Source organism: Heptranchias perlo, chromosome 5, assembly GCF_035084215.1.
Source record: "Heptranchias perlo isolate sHepPer1 chromosome 5, sHepPer1.hap1, whole genome shotgun sequence".
Taxonomy (NCBI): domain Eukaryota; kingdom Metazoa; phylum Chordata; class Chondrichthyes; order Hexanchiformes; family Hexanchidae; genus Heptranchias; species Heptranchias perlo.
In genome coordinates this window covers 25,529,740-25,552,639 of record NC_090329.1, presented here as the reverse complement: position 1 = coordinate 25,552,639, position 22,900 = coordinate 25,529,740, and the positions used below count along the sequence as shown (strand labels likewise).

General features: G+C 43.4%; 1 protein-coding gene across 1 annotated transcript in view; it reads left to right on the top strand.

Annotated features, from left to right (window-relative positions):
• LOC137321659 (frizzled-3) overlaps positions 1–22,900 on the top strand; it is a 136,085-nt gene that overhangs the window by 7,452 nt on the left and 105,733 nt on the right. The window contains exon 2 of the mRNA XM_067984157.1: positions 2,526–3,104. Within this exon, the coding sequence (XP_067840258.1) occupies positions 2,910–3,104 (195 nt within the window). The 5' untranslated portion in view covers positions 2,526–2,909. The remainder of the gene's footprint in view (positions 1–2,525; positions 3,105–22,900) is intronic.

The following is a 22,900-nucleotide window of genomic DNA, read 5'->3' as shown; positions in this document are numbered from 1 at the left end:
TCTGTTTGAAATGGGAATTTATTACTTAATCACCAGAAGTGGAAACTTAAACTTTGCTACTTGGGTCTTGATCTGTTGCAGATTGGGTGGAAGAAAAGAAGTGCCTACCATCTTACTGCAGTTCAGTTTTTAAATAAAACTGCTCTTGGGGGTTTACTTTGCACTGTTAAGTTATTTAGGTTATTTCGAAGCAGTAATTGCCCTGCTCCAAAGAATGGCTTCGGAAGGGCCAGGGAACAAGATTCCTGCCACCACCGCAGACAGCAGAAGCTGTATGTTAAAAAGGACTGGGGAGGGAAACACATTGAATTATAAATGGAGAGCAAAAAATCAGGACAAATGCCTGCATACTGTAACATAAGTGTATGTAAACATAACCAAGACTATGAAGAACGTTCATCTATGTGTTACATAAACGTATATGCAAGGAAAGCTGTCAAATTCTTTTTGTGAGTTTTAATCCAAAATCTGCTAGTTCTTTGTGTACAAAATAAAGTTTGAACTCTCCTAAGTGTGTTTTAATTTTTAATTCACAACTATCTGTTCTGCCATCAGTGGACCATTCCCACGCTCAGTTTTGAAATGCTGCAGTGCTGCAAAGGAAAAATGTGTCCACTGAGGACACTACCGTTAGTTAAAATTTTATATTGGGTTACGCCAAAGTCCAGTTATGTGAATTCATGTCCAGTGCTGCAGTGTCATCTGGCATCATCAGTCAAGCACCGCAGAGATGTGAAAATGAGCACAGGAACAGTCTTTAGTTGCAGTGAATCCAGATGTTCAGATCAGCTGTTTGGGAATTAACCAAACATATCTTGGGGATTAGGTTTAAATACAGCTATTTTCAAATAACACTGAATGCTGACATGGGTTGTGGAGGGACTTCAGAGTTCCCAGCTCCCAAAACAAACGAGAGAAAATGGTGGGACCTGAGCTGGTAAGATTTGTTTCACCAATAGTAGAATATTATTGTGTGGAAATGTGCTTTTAGAATGAACCATCTGTTGGTTAGTAAACAATGCGGTCATTCTTTTTTAATTTGAAGTGTTATTTCACATGCAGAATGTGGCTCCTTGAAGCTGTTTGTGGTGTTCAGCTAACCTGAGGTTAATGGGAGTCTGTTTTGTTAAAAAGTGACTATTGGTACATAGTACTGAACAAACTGCATTTTACCTTCACAAATGCTTCAGGAAGTCTTCACTTGCATCATGCTGCAGGTATGCCCTATGCTGCCCCTGTCACCTCCAGAAAGCTGCTTAATACGCATGTATTGTCTGAAGCAGTTCCATACCATACACAAAACAAGTTTACCCACAGTGCAGAGTGACCTGTATTACTGTTGGGTCCTTTTCTGTGCTGTCTGAAACAGGACAGTCCATAGACTTGAGATAATGATCGCAGTCTTGAGACAACTGACTAATGTGAGAGTGCTGTTGGGTCTGTACAGGTATGATAGGTAGGGTATTTGGGATCTGTGTCGGGGCAGGCGGGGCAGAGGCTCAGTTACATGGCAATTTTATATTACAGGAGTGCAGATGATGAGAGGCGTATGGATCCCCTCTGCTTGTGCAGTTCATAGAACAAATGCCCCCATGTTTAGGGAGCCAATAGCATTTAATCACCCACAAAAAAGTCAGTCCATGATTATTCCTGCAGATTAAGGGAATTGGTATCAGGAAAGCAAATGCGGTGAACCAGTCCTGAGTTTCGACCGATGCAGCGATTGGTCTCCACGCTCTACAGCGGAACCCACCAAGACCTACATCTGGCTGTAAAAGTGAGAGTAAGTGACTTCCCTGCAGAGCAGTGAAAATAGACAATGTAAAAGTGATGGGGTTCTGCAAAGAGTCTTACAGAGCACATGATGTGCAGTGGTTTTATAATGGCATCGTGATACCAATTATAAATATGTTCCTCAAAAACTAAAGGTTCAATGCAGTGTTTTTTTATATATACGTATGTAATTTTATTATTGCTAATACAGAAAATGCAACATTTCACTGAGCCCATATCAAATAAAGGGAAAGTGTGGAAAGTGATGCATCAAAGGTTGATAAAAATAATCTTGACTTTTCAAGGTCAGGATAGGGACTTGATTTCACAGTCTGCTCACACCTGTGTGATGTTCATAGAGCAAAAATTATGTAAGAACATATTTGGCTGTGTTTATCTGAGCCAATTAGTTAGATCCTTGGTCTGTGCTGATCTTAACTGGGGTGACAGTAGGGGTCCTCTGGTTGGCCTCAGTATCCTGTGTTGGCATTGGTTTCTGGTTCTAATTGCCATACAGCGACTCCTGCTGAAAGTGTGTGTTTGGTTATATCAAGTGCCGCACTGTCCTCCCCCATCTCAAATAGCCTTTCGGCAGTCACCGTTGATGCTTACCCACTTGTGTTGAGTACCAGAGGGAAACTGGCACATGTGCCACATACTCAAGTAAAGGGTCAACCTTTTTAGAGGGGAGAAAATCGATGACAAAGAGGGCACACAACACCTCTGGTAAATCTTGTTTGTTTATTTTATAGGTCCTTAAACACCCTTGGTCTAGGGGGGAAATCTTCTGGAGCAGAATGGGTGCCATTGTTTGGGAATGTGGTTAAGAAACTGAGAGAATTACGTGGACATTCACCTGACAACAAAAGGTACCTGTTGACTGCCAGAACATGGTTTTAGTAGCCTGTTAAAGAAACACAATTCTTTTACGTAGAAGAGAAAAATACTGAGTACTGCACCTGATGAATTCCAGAAAACCATGACTGAAAGAAAGGTGGGAACAAGTTTGAGTGTTCAAGTGAATGGAGGCTTGAGGGAGCAAACAAAGGAGATTAAAAAGCAAACATTCAATTAGCGAACCTGTTTTTCTTCTTCCGTTAGTTTGAAAAGGAGCTTTGGCATTGAACATTGTAGACATGGCTGTGAATGTCGGGGAGATGCTGTGGACACTTTATGCACTGTCTGCATTCTTGGGGCGAGGTGGTGGCCACAGTATGTTTGCCTGTGAGCCCATTGCCTTGCGAATGTGCCATGACCTGCCTTACAATATGACTTTTATGCCAAATCTTCTGAATCACTACGACCAGCAGACTGCAGCCCTGGCTATGGAGGTAAGCTGACTTTCTGTCTTTGCTGTTGCCGTGTGTATTTGGTGGTACTGTACTCTGTATTTTTAATAATCCCTTCCCAATTTTGTAACCAGACTGATGCCAGTAGGTTGCCCATGTCCAGGCTTTGACACTCTGGATACGAGATGGTGAGTAGCTGCGATGAGTCTATCCTTGGACTTAAATTTCCCTTATCACCTCCCTCCCTGTGGATAGATGCTAGCTCTGTTCACTACCTGGTACTGATGTGAAGAAGGTTTGGAATTTACCACATGGAAAATTTTGGCCACAGCATTTTCCTACTCAGTCACTACAATGATGAGATATTCCAGTATTGCAAGGTTAAAATGTTTCAGCCTTTTTTCCCTCCTGCAAATTTATTCTAATTCTCAAGGTAAAGTGTTCTTATTAGTTCCTGATCATCTGAGTGATGGGGTTTGCATTCCTGTGGGGCTTGCATTCCTGTGGGGCTCTCCCAATCTCTCACTAAAAGTCTGGAAACCCTGGAGAAATAGTGTAAACAGCTGAAGTAACAGGGGTGGGGGGGAAGGGAGAACTCCTATAGAAATTGACCACGATGGGATTTAAATAGGATGAGAATTTTAAATTTGAGGTGTTGGGGACTGGGAGCCAGTGTAGTTCAGCGATGACAGGGGTGATGGGTGAACCAGATAGGACATGGGCAGCAGAGGTTTGGATGAGCTCAAGTTTGTGGAGGGCGCAGGATGGGAGGCTGGCCAGGAGAGCACTGGAATAGTCAAAGCTGGTGGTGACAAAGGCATAGATGAGGGTTTAAGCAGCAGATTGGATGAGGTAGGGATGGAGGTGGGTGCTGTTACGGTGATGAAAATGGGCGGTATTTGAGATGGAGAGGATATGGGGTTGGAAATTAAGCTCGGGGTCAAACATTATGCTGAGATATCATTAGCTTGGGACAGTGGCTGGAAGGAGGATGGAATTGTTGACACAGGTACGAAGTTTGTGGCAGGGGCTGAAGACTGGCTAATTTAGTGAAGTAAAGTAGCGGCATTTATTGCTGATTTATTTCCGCATCCCTGGAACTGTAAAGCTGTAACCCCTTAGCTGTGCAAAGTTCTAATTCTTTGAAAACTATCCTTTATCTGTTTTCTTTACACTAAGAACAGCCACTGAGATTTCCAGTGCAGTGGCACAGTGCACTTATATATGGTGTACAGTACTGAACATTGGATCACCATGCAATTTCTGCTGGAGGGAGTTCTATATCTCAGCCAAGTCTTCTGAAAGAAGTATTGAACTGAAATGAGGGAAAGAGCAGAAAATGCAGAGGAAGTCAACCAGTACTTCTGCACTTTGAAGTTGACAGTTACACACTGGCATAGTGAAGGTTTGGTCAGACCTAAAATAAAACAGAAAAGAAACAAATAATTTTCAAAATGAGAATTTAAAGTAAACCTTAGGGCAAAGTAGAACAAAACAACAATTGTGAATGGTGGAAATACAAAACAAAAACAGAAAATGCCAGAAATAAACAGATCATCAATCAACATTTGTAAAAGAACAATAGGTTAATGTTCCTGGTGGGACCATTGATCAGATCCATCATCTGATGAGAGGTCCAATCTAAGACGTTCACCTCTCTCGCTCTTTAAGCTGCTCACTGACCTATCTATTACCAACATTTTCGGTTTTAAAAACAAAATTTGTCTCACTTGATGGTATATGTCAGATTTAATTAAAAACAACCTGTGTTTTGTTGTGGCATTTGCTGTTCTGTTGGCTCCTAATGGTGTGAATCCTTCTGTGTGATTTATACTTTAGACTCTGAAATGTTAGTTAGCCCATGGCTGTCTTCTGTTGCTAGATTTTTTTTTTCTCTCTCTCCCAGTTCTGTCTCCCGTGAGACAAGTTCATCGAGCTTTTTTTGCACCTGTGCAGTTGTCGTTTCAAATTACCAAGGCTGATCAGGCCATTCTAAGCCCTGCAGCATTTCTAAAGATGTCTTTGCACATTTGAAGCTGGTATTTTCTTCTAAGAATATCCCTTTGGCAATAGTGGTCATATTTCTGCATCCTATTGAAAATATAATGTGCTGGAAAAAAACTTGTGTTGAATGAGTGAGTGTTGACTTCATTGGAGTAAGCCCTGTGGTGTAAGGGAGCTGAATTAATATCACTAATTCAACATTTAGACTCTGCATCATTTTCATATGTACCCTGTATACTGCCTGACCTTTTTAAAAAGGTTTTTATTATTTTTCAGCACCTTTATTACCCTTGTGCAATGTCTTAGTGAATGCACCTTCTCCAGCCAACAGATCAGGCCAATAACCTGACCCCTTGACCTTGCTGCTCTAGAGCTGGTTGATGAGAGCTGGCCATTGTTGGGCCGTCTGATTTACCTCTCTAGTGAAGTACCTGGCCTCTGTGGTTGCTCCCCATGGCAAAGATCAATCAATTGGCATGTGAGGAATTGCAGGTGTGAACCTTTGGTGGCATAGATTGGAGCTGCAACTCATTATGCTGCCTGCTTTGATCTTTGATTTGATATTTTGTTATTTTAGAGTAGTCAATTAATACTTAATTCATAGTATTTTTCATGAGGGATTTATTTATACTGCCTTGCTGAATGAAACCTTTCCTTTTGAAAGTAGGCTATTGTTCTGAGGCAAGCTGTGGCTGAGTAGTACAGTTAGTTGGAACACTGTGCCCTGGTTCAAATCCAGTTCCTTGTATGTGACAGCTAAGTCGTAGTGCACATTAAGGATGTGTCATGGCTCTATGCCTCTAGACGTGCAGCAGAAGGATTTCCTCTGGCCCGCGTACAAGGTCTGAAACCAACCTGCAATGGATTAGTGGCAAAAAGAGGAGACTGTGAGGGGGGGGGGGACATTGCAGGCTGTCTTCCATGGATCTTTCTACTATACTGATTAAAAAACCGAAGACACTTGGGATGAGAGCCGCTGGAAGGAGTTATCTGGAGGCCAGGTTGTGAACATTCGGTAATATAGCCAGGGTTCACTGCTGTACTTGATTGAGTTGCAGAGGGACCAGCAGTTGCTGTGCAAGCTCCACAGCTGCTACTGTAGCTCTGCACCTCATCATTTAATTGACTACACTTCAAAAGTAATTTCTTGGATATGAAGCATTTTAGGGTATCCTGAGGACATGAAAGGCACTTTATAAATGCTGGTTCTTTTTCTCTCCTTGCCTCGTTACTTGTTTAAGTTTCTAATTTTCTTTGTCAGGACAAGCATGACCAAGGGTGCAGTTGTGTCCAGATTCATAGAATCTTACAGCACAGAACGAGGCCATTTGGCCCATCATGCCTTTGTGTCTGTCTTTACAAACCAGGTGAAGTTTACATTAGTCACTTTACCAGGTGCCCTTTTAATATATCACAGTTTAAAATAATGGTGGTCATCAGAGCATGTGATAAACAGTAGGAGCCTTTAGTTAGAGATATATTAAAATATAATCTGCAATATCGACCTACCAACTCAGATTGTTGTCTAGGAGACAGCTGATTTCTGCCAATTAATGAGCACTGTAGATAGCTGAATTGTAACAGCTGCTCTCTTACTCCCCAACATCATTAAACATAATTATTCCAAAAGGAAATGGGAGGAGATTGTAAATCTTGTGCAGTGAAGCATCAAGGGATTGGTTGAGTAACTCATTGTGATGTGCATGCAGAGAGGACAGGATAAGGGAAGAATATGCTGGATAGTACTTTTGAATATTAGCATTTCCATTTCATTCTAGGAAACTCTAAAATTCTAATTTCAAAATGATCCTCTTTTACTCTCTTTCTTCCCCCCACCCCCCCCCCCCCCCCAACTTCCACATTGCATACTGTTTCCCAGCTGAGAATTGACCCATTTCTAGGTCTCTCTTGATGCTGCTTTGTAACTTGGCACAAAAGTGTGTGTAACTTCCTAGTTTACCAGACTGATTCCTGGGATGGCAGGACTGACCTTTGAGGAGAGATTGGGTCGACTACGCCTATGTTCACTCGAGTTTAGAAGAATGAGAGGTGATCTCATCGAAACATATAAAATTCTAACAGGACTAGACAGACTAGATGCAGGGAGGATGTTCCCGATGGCTGGGGAGTCCAGAACCAGGGGTCACAGTCTCAGGATACGGGGTATGCCATTTAGAACCGAGATGAGGAGAAATTTCTTCGCTGAGGGTGGTGAACCTGTGGAATTCCCTACCACAGAAGGCAGTGGAGGCCAAGTCATTAGATGTATTCAAGAAGGAGATAGATGTATTTCTTAATGCTAAAGGGATCAAGGGATATGGGGAAAAAGTGGGAACATAGGAACAGGAGTAGGCCATTCAGCCCCTTGTGCCTGCTCCGCCATTTGATAAGATCATGGCTGATCTGTGATCTAACTCCATGTACCTGCCTTTGGCCCATATTCCTTAATACCTTTGGTTGCCAAAAAGCTATCTATCTCACATTTAAATTTAGCAATTGTGCCCCCTACTTCTAGAATCCCCAACCAGCGGAAATAGTTTCTTTCTATCCACCCTATCTGTTCCCCTTAATATCTTATAAACTTCGATCAGATCACCCCTTAACCTTCTAAACTCTAGCGAATACAACCCCAGTTTGTGTAATCTCTCCTAGTAACTTAACCCTTGAAGTCTGGGTATCATTCTAGTAAACCTACGCTGCACTCCCTCCAAGGCCAATATGTCCTTCCGAAGGTGCGGTGCCCAGAACTGCTCACAGTACTTCAGGTGCGGTCTAACCAGGGTTTTGTATAACTGCAGCATAACTTCTGCCCCCTTGTACTCTAGTCCTCTAGATATAAAGGCCAGCTTTCCATTTGCCTTCTTGATTATTTTCTGCACCTGTTCATGACACTTCAATGATCTATGTACCTGAACCCCTAAGTCCCTTTGGACATCCACTGTTTTTAACTTTTTGCCATTTAGAAAGTACCCTGTTCTCCTTTTTTGATCCAAAGTGGATGACCTCACATTTGCCTACATTGAATTCCATTTGCCACAATTTTGCCCATTCACCTAATCTATCAATATCCCTTTGTAATTTTATGTTTTCATCTACACTGCTTACAATGCCACCAATCTTTGTGTCATTGACAAACTTAGATGAGACTTTCTATGCCTTCATCTAAGTCGTTAATAAATATTGTGAATAATTGAGGCCCCAAGACAGATCCCTGCGGGACTCCACTAGTCACATCCTGCCAATGTGAGCACCTACCCATTATCCCTACTCTCTGTCGCCTTTCGCTCAGCCAACTTCCTAACCAAGTCCGTACTTTTCCCTCTATTCCATGGGCTTCTATCTTAGCTAACAGTCTCTTACATGGGACCTTATCAAATGCCTTCTGGAAGTCCATATCAATAGCATCCATTGACATTCCCCTGTCCACTACTTTAGTCACCTCTTCAAAAAATTCAATCAGGTTTGTCAGGCACGATTAACTGAAAATTCTCGGTGTTCAGTCACCCTCTCCTTAATTATAGACTCCAGCATTTTCCCCACAACAGATGTTAGGCTAACTGGTCTATAATTCCCCGGTTTCCCTCTCTCCTTTCTTAAAAAGCGGAGTGACGTGCAATTTTCCAATCTAGAGGGACAGTTCCTGAATCTAGAGAACTTTGAAAGATTATAGTTAGGGCATCTGCAATGTGCTCACCTACTTCCTTTAAAACCCTGGGATGGAAACCACCTGGTCCTGGGGATTTGTCACTCTTTAGTGCTGCTATTTTCTTCATTATTGTTGCTTTACTTATGTTAATTTTATTGAGTCCCTGTCCCCGGTTCAATATTAGTTTTCTTGGGATTTCCGGCATGCTATCCCCTTTTTCTACTGTAAATACTGATGCAAAGTAATTGTTCAACATGTTTGCCATTTCCCCATTGTCAATGACAATATCCCCACTTTCAGTTTTTAAGGGACCAACACTGCTCCTGACCACCCTCTTTTTTCCTAATACAACTATAAAAGTTCTTCGTATTGGTTTTGATATCCCTTGCAAGTTTCTTTTCATACTCTCTTTGTAGCTCTTACTATCTGTTTTGTGACCCTTTGGTGATCTTTGTCTCTTTCCCATTCACCAGGATCTGTGCCATTTTTTGCCCTTTTGTATGCCCTTTCCTTATGCCTTACACTGTCCCTTACCTCTTTAGTTGTCCATGGCTGTTTTTTTGGCAAAGTAGAGTTCTTGCCCCTTAGGGGTATAAACCGATTCTGTATCACGTTAAATGTTTCTTTAAACATTTCCCACTGATCATCAGTCATTTTACCCATGAAATGATTTGCCCAGTTTACTGTGGACAGTCTCTGTCTCATCCCATTGAAGTCAGCCTTACCCAAGTCTAGAATCTTAGCAGCTGATTCACTTTTTTCCCTTTCAAACACTACATTGAACTCGATCATGTTATGATCGCTATTGGATAGATGTTTGCGCACTGTTAAGCTGTTAATTAAATCTGGTTCATTACTAAATCTAGTATGGCTTGCCCCCTTGTTTTCTCTAGGACATTCTGCTGTAGAAAACTATCCCTGACACACTCAAGAAATTCACTACCTTTCTGACAGTTGCTAATCTGCTATTCCCAATCTGTGTGAAGGTTAAAGTCCCCCATTAAGACCACTATGCCTTTGTAATGCGCTTGACTAATCTCTGCATTTATACAATCTAGCACTTCAGAGCTGCTGCCAGGAGTCCTATACGCAACTCCCACTATAGTCTTAGATCCTTTCCTATTTCTCAATTCAACCCATAAGGTCTCTGTTGGCTGCTTACCTCTCATTTTATCCTCCTTTATCATTGAAGTGATTTCATCTCTAATCACGAAGGCTACTCCTCCCTCTCTTCCATTTTCCCTATCTCTACTGTAGATCTTATAACCCGGAATATTTAGTTCCCAATCCTGACCAACCTGCAGCCATGTCTCAGTAATAGCTATCATGTCATACCCTCCAATTTGAATTTGAACCTGTAGTTCATTTAATTTATTCCTTATACTCCGTGCATTTGTATATAGAACTCTTAGGTGGGCCACACACCCTAGCCTGACCTTCAGCTTTGATGCTGGGTTAATTGCCTTTCGCCTTCCAGTTTTCACTTTATCTGTAGTGCCTAAAGTACACTTTCTTTCTGCTGCTCGACGCTTTTCCCTTTCACTTGTTTTTGAACAACTGTTAGTACGATTTGTATTGTAAATTTCCCCTGGGTCTTCCCCTCTCTTGCTGCTCTCAACTTTACTCCCTTCTGACTCCCCGCTCAGGTTCCCATCCCCCTGCCACTCTAGTTTAAATCTTCCCCAACAGCACTAACAAACACCCCGGCAAGGACATTGGTCCCTGTCCTGCTCAGGTGTAACCCGTCCTGCTTATACAGGTCCCACCTTCCCCAGAACCGGTCCCAATGTCCCAGGAATCTAAATCCCTCCCTCCTACACCATCCCTGCAGCCACGCATTCATCCGGTCTATTCTCCTGTTCCTATACTCACTGGCACATGGCACTGGTAGTAGGGATCACTACCTTTTGAAGTCCTGCTTTTTAATTTATCTCCTAACTCTTTAAATTCATATTGCAGGACCTCATCCCTTTTTTTTTAACCTATGTCGTTGGTACCGATGTGGACCACGACGACCGGCTGTTCACCCTCCCCCTCCAGAATGACCTGCAGCCACTCCGCGACATCCTTGATCCTAGCATCAGGGAGGCAACATACCATCCTGGAGTCACGTTTGCGGCCGCAGAAATGCCTATCTGTTCCCCTTACAATTGAATCACCTATCACTATAGCCCTGCCACTCTTCTTCCTCCCCTCCTGTGCAGCAGAGCTACCCGTGGTGCTATGAACTTGGCTCTTGTTGCTTTCCCCTGATGAGCCATCTCCCCTAACAGTATCCAAAGCGGTATATCTGTTGGAGACGGAGATGGTCCCGGAGACTCTTGCTCTACTTGCCTTGTCCTTTTACCCTGCCTGGCAGTCACCCATTTCCTTTCTGCCTGCGTAATCTTTACCTGCGGTGTGACCACCTCACTGAACGTGCTATCCATGATAGTCTCAGCATCGTGGATGTTCCACAGTGAATCCACCTGCAGCTCCAGCTCCGAAATGCAGTTAGCCAGTAGCTGCAGCTGGACACACTTCCTGCACACATGGTCGCCAGGGACACTGGTAGTGTCCATGACTTCCCACTTAGTGCAGGAGGAGCATTTCACTGGTGCGAGCTCTGCTGCCATGACCTGCCTTAGATTTACAATACGTTCACCTCTCAGACTCTCCTCCCGCTCTCGGTGTCTCCTTTTATACTGTGCTCACGTCTCGGACTCTCCTGCCTCACCTGTGACGTCGCACAGTAATTTTCTCTTGTTGCAGGTCTGCTGCTGCTTTTATTCCCCACTCTGTCTTCTGCTGCTCAGGTCTGCCGCCGCTCTGCGGAAAAAGTTAGGAAAAGCAAGGCGAAGCAGCACCTTCTTCCCCCACTTCACTGAGCTCCCACACTCCCCAAACTCTCAGTTGACTCACTCAGTGCTGGTTTACTGAGTTAGACGATCAGCCATGATCATTTTGAATGGCGGAGCAGGGCCGAATGGCCTACTCCTGCTCCTATTTTCTGTGTTTCTAATAAGGTATATAAGGATTCTAGCAATGGCACCGTGTAACACACCACAAAAGATGGCCCAGATTGACCAACTAGCCATTACTGTCACTCTCTTCCAACCAGCTCAGTTGGAAGTTGGCGAATTGTGGTTGGAAGCATGTATAATGTCACTCCTGAGGATGGTGTATTGGTCTGTCAGCACATTGCACCACCAGTTTCCCCACATTCAGGCTACAGGCCCCAACAACATCCCGGCTGTAGTGCTGAAGAATTGTGCTCCAGAACTACCTGCGCCTCCAGCCAAACTCTTTCGGAACAGCTACAATACTGGCATCCACCTGACAGTGTGGAAAATTGCCCAGGTATGTTCTGTCCACAAAAAGCAGGACAAATCCAATCCGACCAATTACCACCCTATCTGTCTACTCTCAATCATAAGCAAAGTGATGGAAGATGTCGTCGACAGCGCTATCAAGCTTCATTTACTCGCCAATAACCTGATCACCAATGCTCAGTTTGGGTTCTGCCAGGACCACTCGGCTCCAAACCTCATTACAGCCTTGGTCCAAACATGGACAAAAGAGCTGAATTCCAGAGGTGAGGTGAGAGTGACTGCCCTTGACATCAAGGCAGCATTTGACCAAGTGTGGCACCAAGGAGCCCTAGTCAATGGGAATCGGGGAAAACTCTCCAGTGGCTGGAGTCATACCTAGCACAAAGGAAGGTGGTAGTGGTTGTTGGAGACCAATCATCTCAGCCCCAGGACATTGCTGCAGGAGTTCCTCAAGGCAGTGTCCTAGGCCCAACCATCTTCAGCTTCTTCATCAATGACCTTCCCTCCATCATAAGGTCAGAAATGGGGATGTTCGCTGATGATTGCACAGTCTTCAGTTCCATTCGCAACCTCTCAGATAACGAAGCAGTCCGTGCCCGCATCCAGCAAGACCTGGACAACATCCAGGATTGGGCTGATAAGTGGCAAGTAACATTCGTGCCAGATAAGTGCCAGGCAATGACCATTTCCAACAAGAGAGTCTAACCACCTCCCCATGACGCTCGACGGCATTACCATCATTGAATCTCCCACCATCAAAATCCTGGGGGTCACCAGTGACCCGAAACTTAACTGGACCAGCCACATAAATACTGTGGCTGCAAGAGTAAGTCAGAGGCTGAGTATTCTCTTTACTGGTGACTCACCTCCTGACTCCCCAAAGCCTTTCCACCATCTACAAGGCACAAGTTAGGACTGTGATGTAATATTCTCCATTTGCTTGGATGAGTGCAGCTCCAACAACACTCAAGAAGCTTGACACCATCCAGGACAAGGCAGCCTGCTTGATTGGCACCCCATCCACCACCTTAAACATTCACTCCCTTCACCACCGTGGCTGCAGTGTGCACCATTTACAGGATGCACTGCAGCAACTCGCCAAGACTTCTTTGACAGCACATCCCAAATCTGTGACCTCTACCACCTAGAACGACAAGGGCAGCAGGCACATGGGAACAGTATCACCTGCACATTCCCCTCCAAGTCACACACCATCCCGACTTGGAAATATATCGCCTTTCCTTCATCGTCGCTGGGTCAAAATCCTGGAACTCCCTACCTAACAGCACTGTGGGAGAACCTTCACCACATGGACTGCAACGGTTCAAGAAGGCGGCTCACCACCACCTTCTCAAGGGCAATTAGATATGGGCAATAAATGCTGGTCTTGCCAGCGACACCTAATTCCCATGAACGAATAATAAAAAAATCATTTGTTCTTGTTTATTTAGTTACATGTTTACTGCAGTCTTTTGAAATGTAACAGTTTCCATCGTAGACTTAAAGGATTAACAACAGAAAATGCTGGAAAATTCTCGGCAGGTCAGGCAGCATCTGTGAACTAGTTCTGTTTTTACAGCTTTTTCTGATTTCGCCTCAGATTTCTAGCATCTGCAATATTTTGCTTTTGTTGTAGACTTAAAGGAGTATGCTATTCCTTTAATGCTAGATTAATGGGCTGGCACAGTGCTTAGTGCTGAAACACTACCATTGGATGACGAGATGTGGCTTTGTGTGGTTCTTCACGTAGTAGCTAAAATCTGGAAGTTCGAACTCCTTTTTCTGTTACTCCAGTCATTGTTTTGGCAAGAGAAAATTTCAGCATTGTTTCCTTATTTCTGCTGTTTTTTCTAAGTGGTACATAACCATTCACTTTTTGGTACTTTCTACTTTCCTTGCGCACAACTTTTCTCAACCTAAGGGAGTATGGGAGGCAGCCTCCTCCCAAGCCTGGAGTGATGCCTGTCTGTAAGTGGCTATTCGGAGGTATATGAGAATGAGTTGACCAGCTCTGGGTAGTACTTACTGGGAGACCATGTGGGGAATTCAGTAGGAGGGGCAATTGATAGGGTTTCATCTGGGGCAGCTGCATGTTTGTGCACTGAAGTACTGCGCCTGTTGGGTACCTCTAGAAGACTTACAACAAATTCATTAGGCAAAATGAGAACAAAATACTTTTGTCATATAAGTGAATGTGTAATAAATCAGCTGGGAGGTGTTACAAATTCCTTGTGAAGTTTGTTACCCACACCTGATATAAATGTGCTGTTATTTTGTAGATGATTGTGTTCATAGTGCAGATCTCTTTATGTAAGGAATCTTACAACACCAGGTTATAGTCCAACAAATTTATTTTAAAATCACAAGCTTTCGGAGATTATCTCCTTCGTCAGATGATTGAATGAAAAGGTTCTCAAATCGCATATCTTATACGATGTTGGGACAGCATCACACCAATCAAAAGGTGTCGTTGTTATTCAAACAGGCCAGTCACGGAGAACAGCACGTCCCAGTACACTCGATATACATTGTGTCTTTTACACAGGCAGGCAGAAAGAAACTTAAAATGGCAGAGAGAGAGAGAGAGAGAATTTTAAAAAACATATAAATTTTTTCCCCCTTTTTGCTGGTGGGGTTACGTGTAGCGTGACATGAACCCAAGATCCCGGTTGAGGCCGTCCTCATGGGTGCGGAACTTGGCTATCAACTTCTGCTCGACGATTTTGCGTTGTCGTGTGTCTCGAAGGCCGCCTTGGAGAACGCTTACCCGAAGATCGGTGGCTGAATGTCCTTGACTGCTAAAGTGTTCCCCGACTGGGAGGGAACCCTCCTGTTTGGCGATTGTTGCGCGGTGTCCGTTCATCCGTTGTCGCAGCGTCTGCATGGTCTCGCCAATGTACCATGCTCCGGGGCATCCTTTCCTGCAACATATGAGGTAAACAACGTTGGCCGAGTCACAGGAGTATGAACCATGTACCTGGTGGGTGGTGTCCTCTCGTGTGATGGTGGTATCCGTGTCGATGATCTGGCATGTCTTGCAGAGGTTGCCGTGGCAGGGTTGTGTGGTGTCGTGGACGCTGTTCTCCTGAAAACTGGGTAACTTGCTGCGAACGATGGTCTGTTTGAGGTTGGGTGGCTGTTTAAAGGCGAGCAGTGGAGGCGTGGGGATGGCCTTAGCGAGGTGTTCAGCACCCACGGACCAGTTGAACCAGGAACACTTCTCACCACGATGGACGTCTCGGCACTATACACCAGTATCCCCCACGATGACGGCATTGCTGCAACAGCCTCAGTACTCAACACCAACAACAGCCAATCTCCAGACGCCATCCTACAACTCATCCGCTTCATCCTGGATCACAATGTCTTCACCTTCAATAACCAGTTCTTTACCCAAACACACGGAACAGCCATGGGGACCAAATTCGCACCCCAATACGCCAACATTTTCATGCACAAGTTCGAGCACGACTTCTTCACTGCACAGGACCTCCAACCAACACTATACACCAGATACATCGACGACATTTTCTTCCTATGGACCCACGGCGAAGAATCACTGAAGAGACTACACGATAACATCAACAAGTTCCATCCCACCATCAAACTCACCATGGACTACTCCTCAGAATCGGTTTCTTTCTTGGACACACAAATCTCCATCAAAGACGGGCACCTCAGCACCTCACTCTACCGCAAGCCCACGGACAACCTCACGATGCTCCACTTTTCCAGCTTCCACCCCAACCACGTCAAAGAGGCCATCCCCTATGGACAGGCCCTACGAATACACAGGATCTGCTCAGACGAGGAGGAACGCGATGGACACCTACAGACGCTGAAAGACGCCCTCGTAAGAACGGGATATGACGCTCGACTTGTCGATCGACAGTTCCGACGGGCCACAGCGAAGAATCGCATAGACCTCCTCAGAAGACAAACACGGGACGCAACCAACAGAGTACCCTTCGTCGTCCAGTACTTCCCTGGAGCGGAGAAACTACACCATGTTCTCCGCAGCCTTCAACATGTCATCGATGACGACGAACACCTCGCTAAGGCCATCCCCACGCCTCCACTACTCGCCTTTAAACAGCCACCCAACCTCAAACAGACCATCGTTCACAGCAAGTTACCCAGTTTTCAGGAGAACAGCGTCCACGACACCACACAACCCTGCCACGGCAACCTCTGCAAGACATGCCAGATCATCGACACGGATACCACCATCACACGAGAGGACACCACCCACCAGGTACATGGTTCATACTCCTGTGACTCGGCCAACGTTGTTTACCTCATACGTTGCAGGAAAGGATGCCCCGGAGCATGGTACATTGGCGAGACCATGCAGACGCTGCGACAACGGATGAACGGACACCGCGCAACAATCGCCAAACAGGAGGGTTCCCTCCCAGTCGGGGAACACTTTAGCAGTCAAGGACATTCAGCCACCGATCTTCGGGTAAGCGTTCTCCAAGGCGGCCTTCGAGACACACGACAACGCAAAATCGTCGAGCAGAAGTTGATAGCCAAGTTCCGCACCCATGAGGACGGCCTCAACCGGGATCTTGGGTTCATGTCACGCTACACGTAACCCCACCAGCAAAAAGGGGGAAAAAATTTATATGTTTTTTAAAATTCTCTCTCTCTCTCTCTCTCTCTCTGCCATTTTAAGTTTCTTTCTGCCTGCCTGTGTAAAAGACACAATGTATATCGAGTGTACTGGGACGTGCTGTTCTCCGTGACTGGCCTGTTTGAATAACAACGACACCTTTTGATTGGTGTGATGCTGTCCCAACATCGTATAAGATATGCGATTTGAGAACCTTTTCATTCAATCATCTGACGAAGGAGATAATCTCCGAAAGCTTGTGATTTTAAAATAAATTTGTTGGACTATAACCTGGTGTTGTAAGATTCCTTACATTTGTCCACCCCAGTCCATCACCGGCATCTCCACATCAGATCTCTTTAGGCAGTGCACTTTATGCTCATTAACAACTTACCCGACTTCACTTGGTATACCCTACAAGTATGTGGCTGAAGCCAGGAGCTCAGCAGGGAATCGTGGTCTGTGATTTACTGGGGCTGCAGTGTGCCAACATAGTGCTTGTACTTTTTAAAAAAAAAAAAAGAAATATGACTAGTTGAGGATACATCTTGTTGACAATAAAAGGAATACTTCAGAAACATTATGGTGGGCAAGTGCATACCTAAGTGTAGCTGGGGAAATGGAAACCAAAGTACTCCAAAATGTACAAGTGATGTACTAAAAAATAATTACACATCTTGTGGGGAAAGGGTGACTATTTGGCTGAGTACAAAAATGTAGAGGAACAGGTCAAAAAGAGTTTGGGAATCCAAGAGAGAATGGGAAAAAATATGGCAGCAGATGTAAATTGTGTGAACAAAAAAATCCTCTCATATTACATCGAGTGGAGTAGAGTAGGAAGTTAATACCCCAAGAGAGTAAACTATTATGTAGGTCTTTTTATTTATCGGTGAGGATAATTTAACAATACACCAACCATGAATCTTGCCATGAAAATTATTCTATTCGTTAAATTATTTTGTTCATTCATATTTCTCGTAAATTAAACCAGTTTTGCTAGTTTGATTGTGCCTTGTCTTAGCAGAGTACTTTTCAATCTTTCTCCTATAAAGATAGGAGAACGCACGAGGCAGGACATGAGAGCATAGACCTCTTGGTTCATGTTAAACAATACCATGGTATCCAGTACTAGATATAGGCAATAAGTGTCCGTCTAATCAAAGGGGATACGAGGTCCACTTACTGGATTGTCTAGTGATGTTAAGCCCAAGAAGTGAGGAAGATTTGTAGAGCATTGGTTATAGAATCATAGAATGGTTACAGCACAGAAGGAGGCCATTCGGATAGTCGAGCCCGTGCCAGCTCTCCAAGAGCAATCCAGTTAGTCCCACTCCCCCGCCTTTTCCCTGTAGCCCTGCAGATTTTTTCCTTCAAGTACTTATCCAATTCCCTTTTGAAAGCCATGATTCAATCTGCCTCCACCACCCTTTCAGGCATTGCATTCCAGATCACAACCACTCACTGTTTAAAATAAAGTTGTTCCTCATGTCGCCTTTGGTTCTTTTGCCAATCACCTTAAATCTATGTCCTCTGATTCTCTACTCTTCTGCCAATGGGAAGAGTTTCTCTCCAACTACTCTGTCTAGACCCCTCATGATTTTGTACACCTCTATCAAATCGCCCCTTAACCTTTTCTGCTCTAAGGAGAACAACCCCAGCTTCTCCAGTCTATCCACGTAACTGAAGTCCCTCATCCCTGGAACCATTCTAGTAAACTTTTTCTGCACCCTCTCTAAGGCCTTCACATCCTTCCTAAAGTGCGGTGCCCAGAATTGGACACAATACTCCAGTTGTGGCTGAACCAGTGTTTTATAAAGGTTCATCATAATCTCTTTGCTTTTGTTCTCTATGCCTCTATTTATAAAGCTCATCATGAAAGCCAGTTTGCAGGGGTAATGCTCTATAGATTTGGAAACAGACAAATGTAATACCTATATATTTGACAAAAGTTAAAAATATAATCCAAGCACCTACAGGCATATTAGCCTAAGTTTTATACCAGATAGAATAATTGTAGGCTAAATGAGTATTATAATAACCCAATAACATAGCCAACCAGGTTTTAGAAGAGGAACATCATGCCTGACAAATCTGGAGACTACACATAAAGTGGTGTAATTCCCTGCAATCTAGCTTAATTTACCTTTCAGAACGCTTTTGACCAGGTTCTGCATCAAAGACTTCTAATTAAGCTGTAAACAATTTTACAACACCAAGTTATAGTCCAGCAATTTTATTTTAAATTCACAAGCTTTCGGAGGCTACCTCCTTCCTCAGGTGAACGATGTGGAAAATCGTTCACCTGAGGAAGGAGGTAGCCTCCGAAAGCTTGTGAATTTAAAATAAAATTGCTGGACTATAACTTGGTGTTGTAAAATTGTTTACAATTGTCAACCCCAGTCCATCACCGGCATCTCCACATCTAATTAAGCTGACAGCGATGGGATTCCAGGGAGAGTAATACATAAATTCCACAAAAATTACAATGCAGGGACAAGCCGTTCAGCCAAACCAGTCTGTTGGTGTTTATCCTCCAGTGGATAAGAAGTTAGCCAAAAGATAGGAAACAGTATTAGTGAGAGAGTATTACTTGCATGGGGAGGGGGGGTTGGCAATAGAGGGAGGTGGAAGTGCTGAGTGGGAGCCCCAAAGGGATCAATATTTAGACCTCTTAGTTCTATAAATGGTCCAGATTCTGAAACCAAATGCAATATTGTCTCATTTATGTGTCGCAGTAAACAATGGAGAGCAGTAAGCTGAGGATTTAGCGTCAGATTTTGAAGGAGAATTGGGATCATAGATGCAATGATCAGACAGATGGAAAAGTAAATTTAATACTGACAAATACAATACACTAGGTGAAATATGCAACACAAGTACAAAATTAATGGAATTAGCATAGGGAATTGCAAAAAGACTTGAGTAAGGCGAGTGTAAGTGCTTTGGGGCTGAACGGCCTTTTCATGTACTTGATTCGTGTTCTGAATTTGTATGAACTTATTCCTCCCTTCTCCCTTAAAGTGCTGATTTGTGCTGAGGTATTGTTCTACATGTGTCACCGCCCTTCAGTGCCTCACTCAAAGTGGCTATTCCTCATATGTGACCTGCACAGTGAGTGGGAGACTATTCGACTGGAGAGGGTATGGTGTGACCACCAAGCCTGGATCCATATTTGTTGGATTATCAAATGAATATGACTAGAGTCCAACTGGCCTGTTATTAATCATACAGAAATAAATCCCCTTTTTAAAGGGTGATACTGCAATTTTTGGGAGGGAAGGAAGAGCTGTTATCTTCACACAAGTACACAATGGAATTTTCTTATGACTTACTGCTATTAGCGTTTACTTTGTTGTGAATTTTTACAGCCTCAAGCTATACAGTGCCTATATTAAAGGGATGGAGCACTGTTCCATTAGTATCACAATTGAGCACTTCCAGGTTAAGAGCAAATGGCACAGGATTAGAAGCAGAGTAATTTACAGTGTTTCTTGCTCACGGATTCCATAATGTTTGAACTACGAGCAGCTGTGCCCAGGAAGAATCTCTTGTGATACTGGGGGAAGGAGGAGAATGACTGGATTCGCACTTCATGTGTCTGCCCCAAGGGAGATGAAGGAGGTCATTGTGTATCAAACTTGTTTAAAGTTAAACAGCTACTGTCCATATGCCTGTTTATGTAGCTCATCAATAATTTATCAGATTCTGCTAATGTTTCAGGGAGTACTAACGTTTATCATTTTTCATTTTGAGACCATTGACCCTTTTCACTAAGTCCATTGTGTTTGCTGAAAAGATCAAGAATGGAAGGTTAGGGCATTGGCTTTTTGGGAATTAAAAAAATGTCTTAAAGTTCACAAACTATGTACAGTCTATACTACCATGGACTCTACCCAATCCATTTCATCTTTCAATATGTTGATAACCTAACTAGCTGCAATAAAGAACAATTTGTGTAATCAGTCTTGGAGATTGGAATCTTAATCTATTATTCACACCCAACATTAGCATTAAGCACTCCCAAATATAGTGCAGGTTGAAGGAGGGTAAAGCTCCTTCTACCCTTCACCCAGACAGTTCAGTTTGAATCCAAACTTGGAAGAACACCCTCACTAATACAAACATACAAAAATTAAGGATATGAAAAGATCAGCCGGTCCATTAAGCCTGTTCTTCTATATTGTCATGGTGTTACTTCTATGCACCATTATCCCCCATACACCCCTTCTCAACCAGCCATGCAATCTGCTGGGAGAGGAAAATAATCACTGAAACCATTAAATTTTCTGTGTTTCGTTTTCAAACACAAGCTAACCTAGTGGTCTCTGAATGAAACTCAGTTTTATGCCATGGACTCATGGCTACCAAAACTGTCTCGAACTCATTTACTTAGAATCCTTACAGTTAGCAAAGAATAAATCATTTTGTCCCATCAATCTGAGCTGAATTCAGCCCCTAGTCCTCGTAATGAAAGGATAGAATCCTGATTTCCTGTGCTACCCAGACATTCCCTACCTCTGCTTTAATTTAAAACTGCTCAATTAATCGAGATGCTGTACACTTAGACTCAGAGGCCCATCTGATTCCAATGCATTGCACTTCTTGAAAATGAGCACCAGTTTGGGCTGAAGTTGGACCTTGGGCAGAATCTTTTTTGTTCATTGTACAGGTATTAAAAAGTGATCAAAAAGGCTAATGGAGTGTTGGTCTTTATCTCAAGGGGGCTGGAATACAAAGGGGAGCAAGTTATGCTCCAAATGTACAGAGTCTTGGTCAGACCCCACCTGGAGTATTGTGTTCAGTTCTGGGCACCGCACCTCCGGAAGGATATATTGGTCTTGGTGGGCGTGCAGCGCAGATTCACCAGGATCATACCAGGGCTTAAAGAGTTAAATTATGATGACCGGTTGTATTCACTTAAGTTTAGAATGTTGAGGGGATCTAATTGAGGTGTTTAAAATGATAAAAGGATTCGATAGGATAGATGCAGAGAAGCTATTTCCTCTGTTGGGGGAATCCAGAACAAGGGGACACCATCTTAAAATTAGAGCTGGGCTATTTAGGAGTGAAACCAAGAAACACATTTTCACAAGAGTGTGGAAATCTGGAATTCTCGTCCCCTCAAAAGTTTGTGGATGCTGGGGATCAATTGAAACTTTCAAGCCTGAGATCAATAGATTTTTGTTAGCTAATGGTATCAAAGGATATGGATCAAAGGCAGGTAAATGGAGCTGAGGTACAGATCAGCCGTGATCTAATTGAATGGCAGAACAGGCTCGAGGGGCTAAATGGCCTACTCCTGTTCCTGTGCGTCTATGAAATAAAAAATATTAATTGTCAAAACCAAACTATTAACAAGAAAAATCAATATTTCTATGTTTATTTACTGTTTTAGATAAACAAAAGTAATTACTCGGGGCTCTTGTGAAGTACCTTCAAAGACCCCCACCGCATTTCCCCCCTGCCTTTAGCCAACTTGGCAGAGGGATCAAAGAGTATTAAATTACTGGAAATGTTATTTTGTTATACTGATTCATGGGGGAGAGCCAAGATTATCAAAATTGTTCTCGAGTGACTCGACCTTTTTGTGCATCTTTCCCCTCCTTGCTGTCTTGTTGAATGAAATGCTATTAGCCCTTGCATGTTTGAGCAGTCCTATTGATGTGTGACTGACTCTGTTATGCCCATACACTCAGACCGTAGTTTTTTGTGTGTTTTTTTTAAACAGTCATCTAATTGTGTATTGCTGACGCAAGAAATATTTTATGAAAACTGTTCTAGCTTTCGGTGCATCAGGCATAGGTATTTGGTATCACAGAGATTGTCTGTACAAGTACGCACCCATGCGTCCAACACTGTTGGGACTTGCCTGGCTCTTCAGTCTTAACCCGATAGCTGTAGGTGTAAGGTTTTTAATTTGGGTTCTATATGCTAGCACTGATAATCCTAATAACCTGAGGATTGATGATGACATCCTGCTCTTGGCTAATAAGAAGAGAACTACAAGAATCAGTGGGCAAATTGGTCATCATATTCTGTTCAAAATGAATTGATTAGGCCTTTTTCCCACTGTGTTTAATAAATAAAGTCTTGCTTGCATTTATGGAAGGCATTATCATGGCTCGAGCATCTCAAAGCAAATTACTTCTTGAGGTGCAGTGACTGTTATGTAGTAAAACGAGGCAACCAATTTGCATGCATGGCAAGGGCCCAAACAGCAAACAGGTGAAGGACCAATTAATCTATTGGTGGTGGTGGTGAC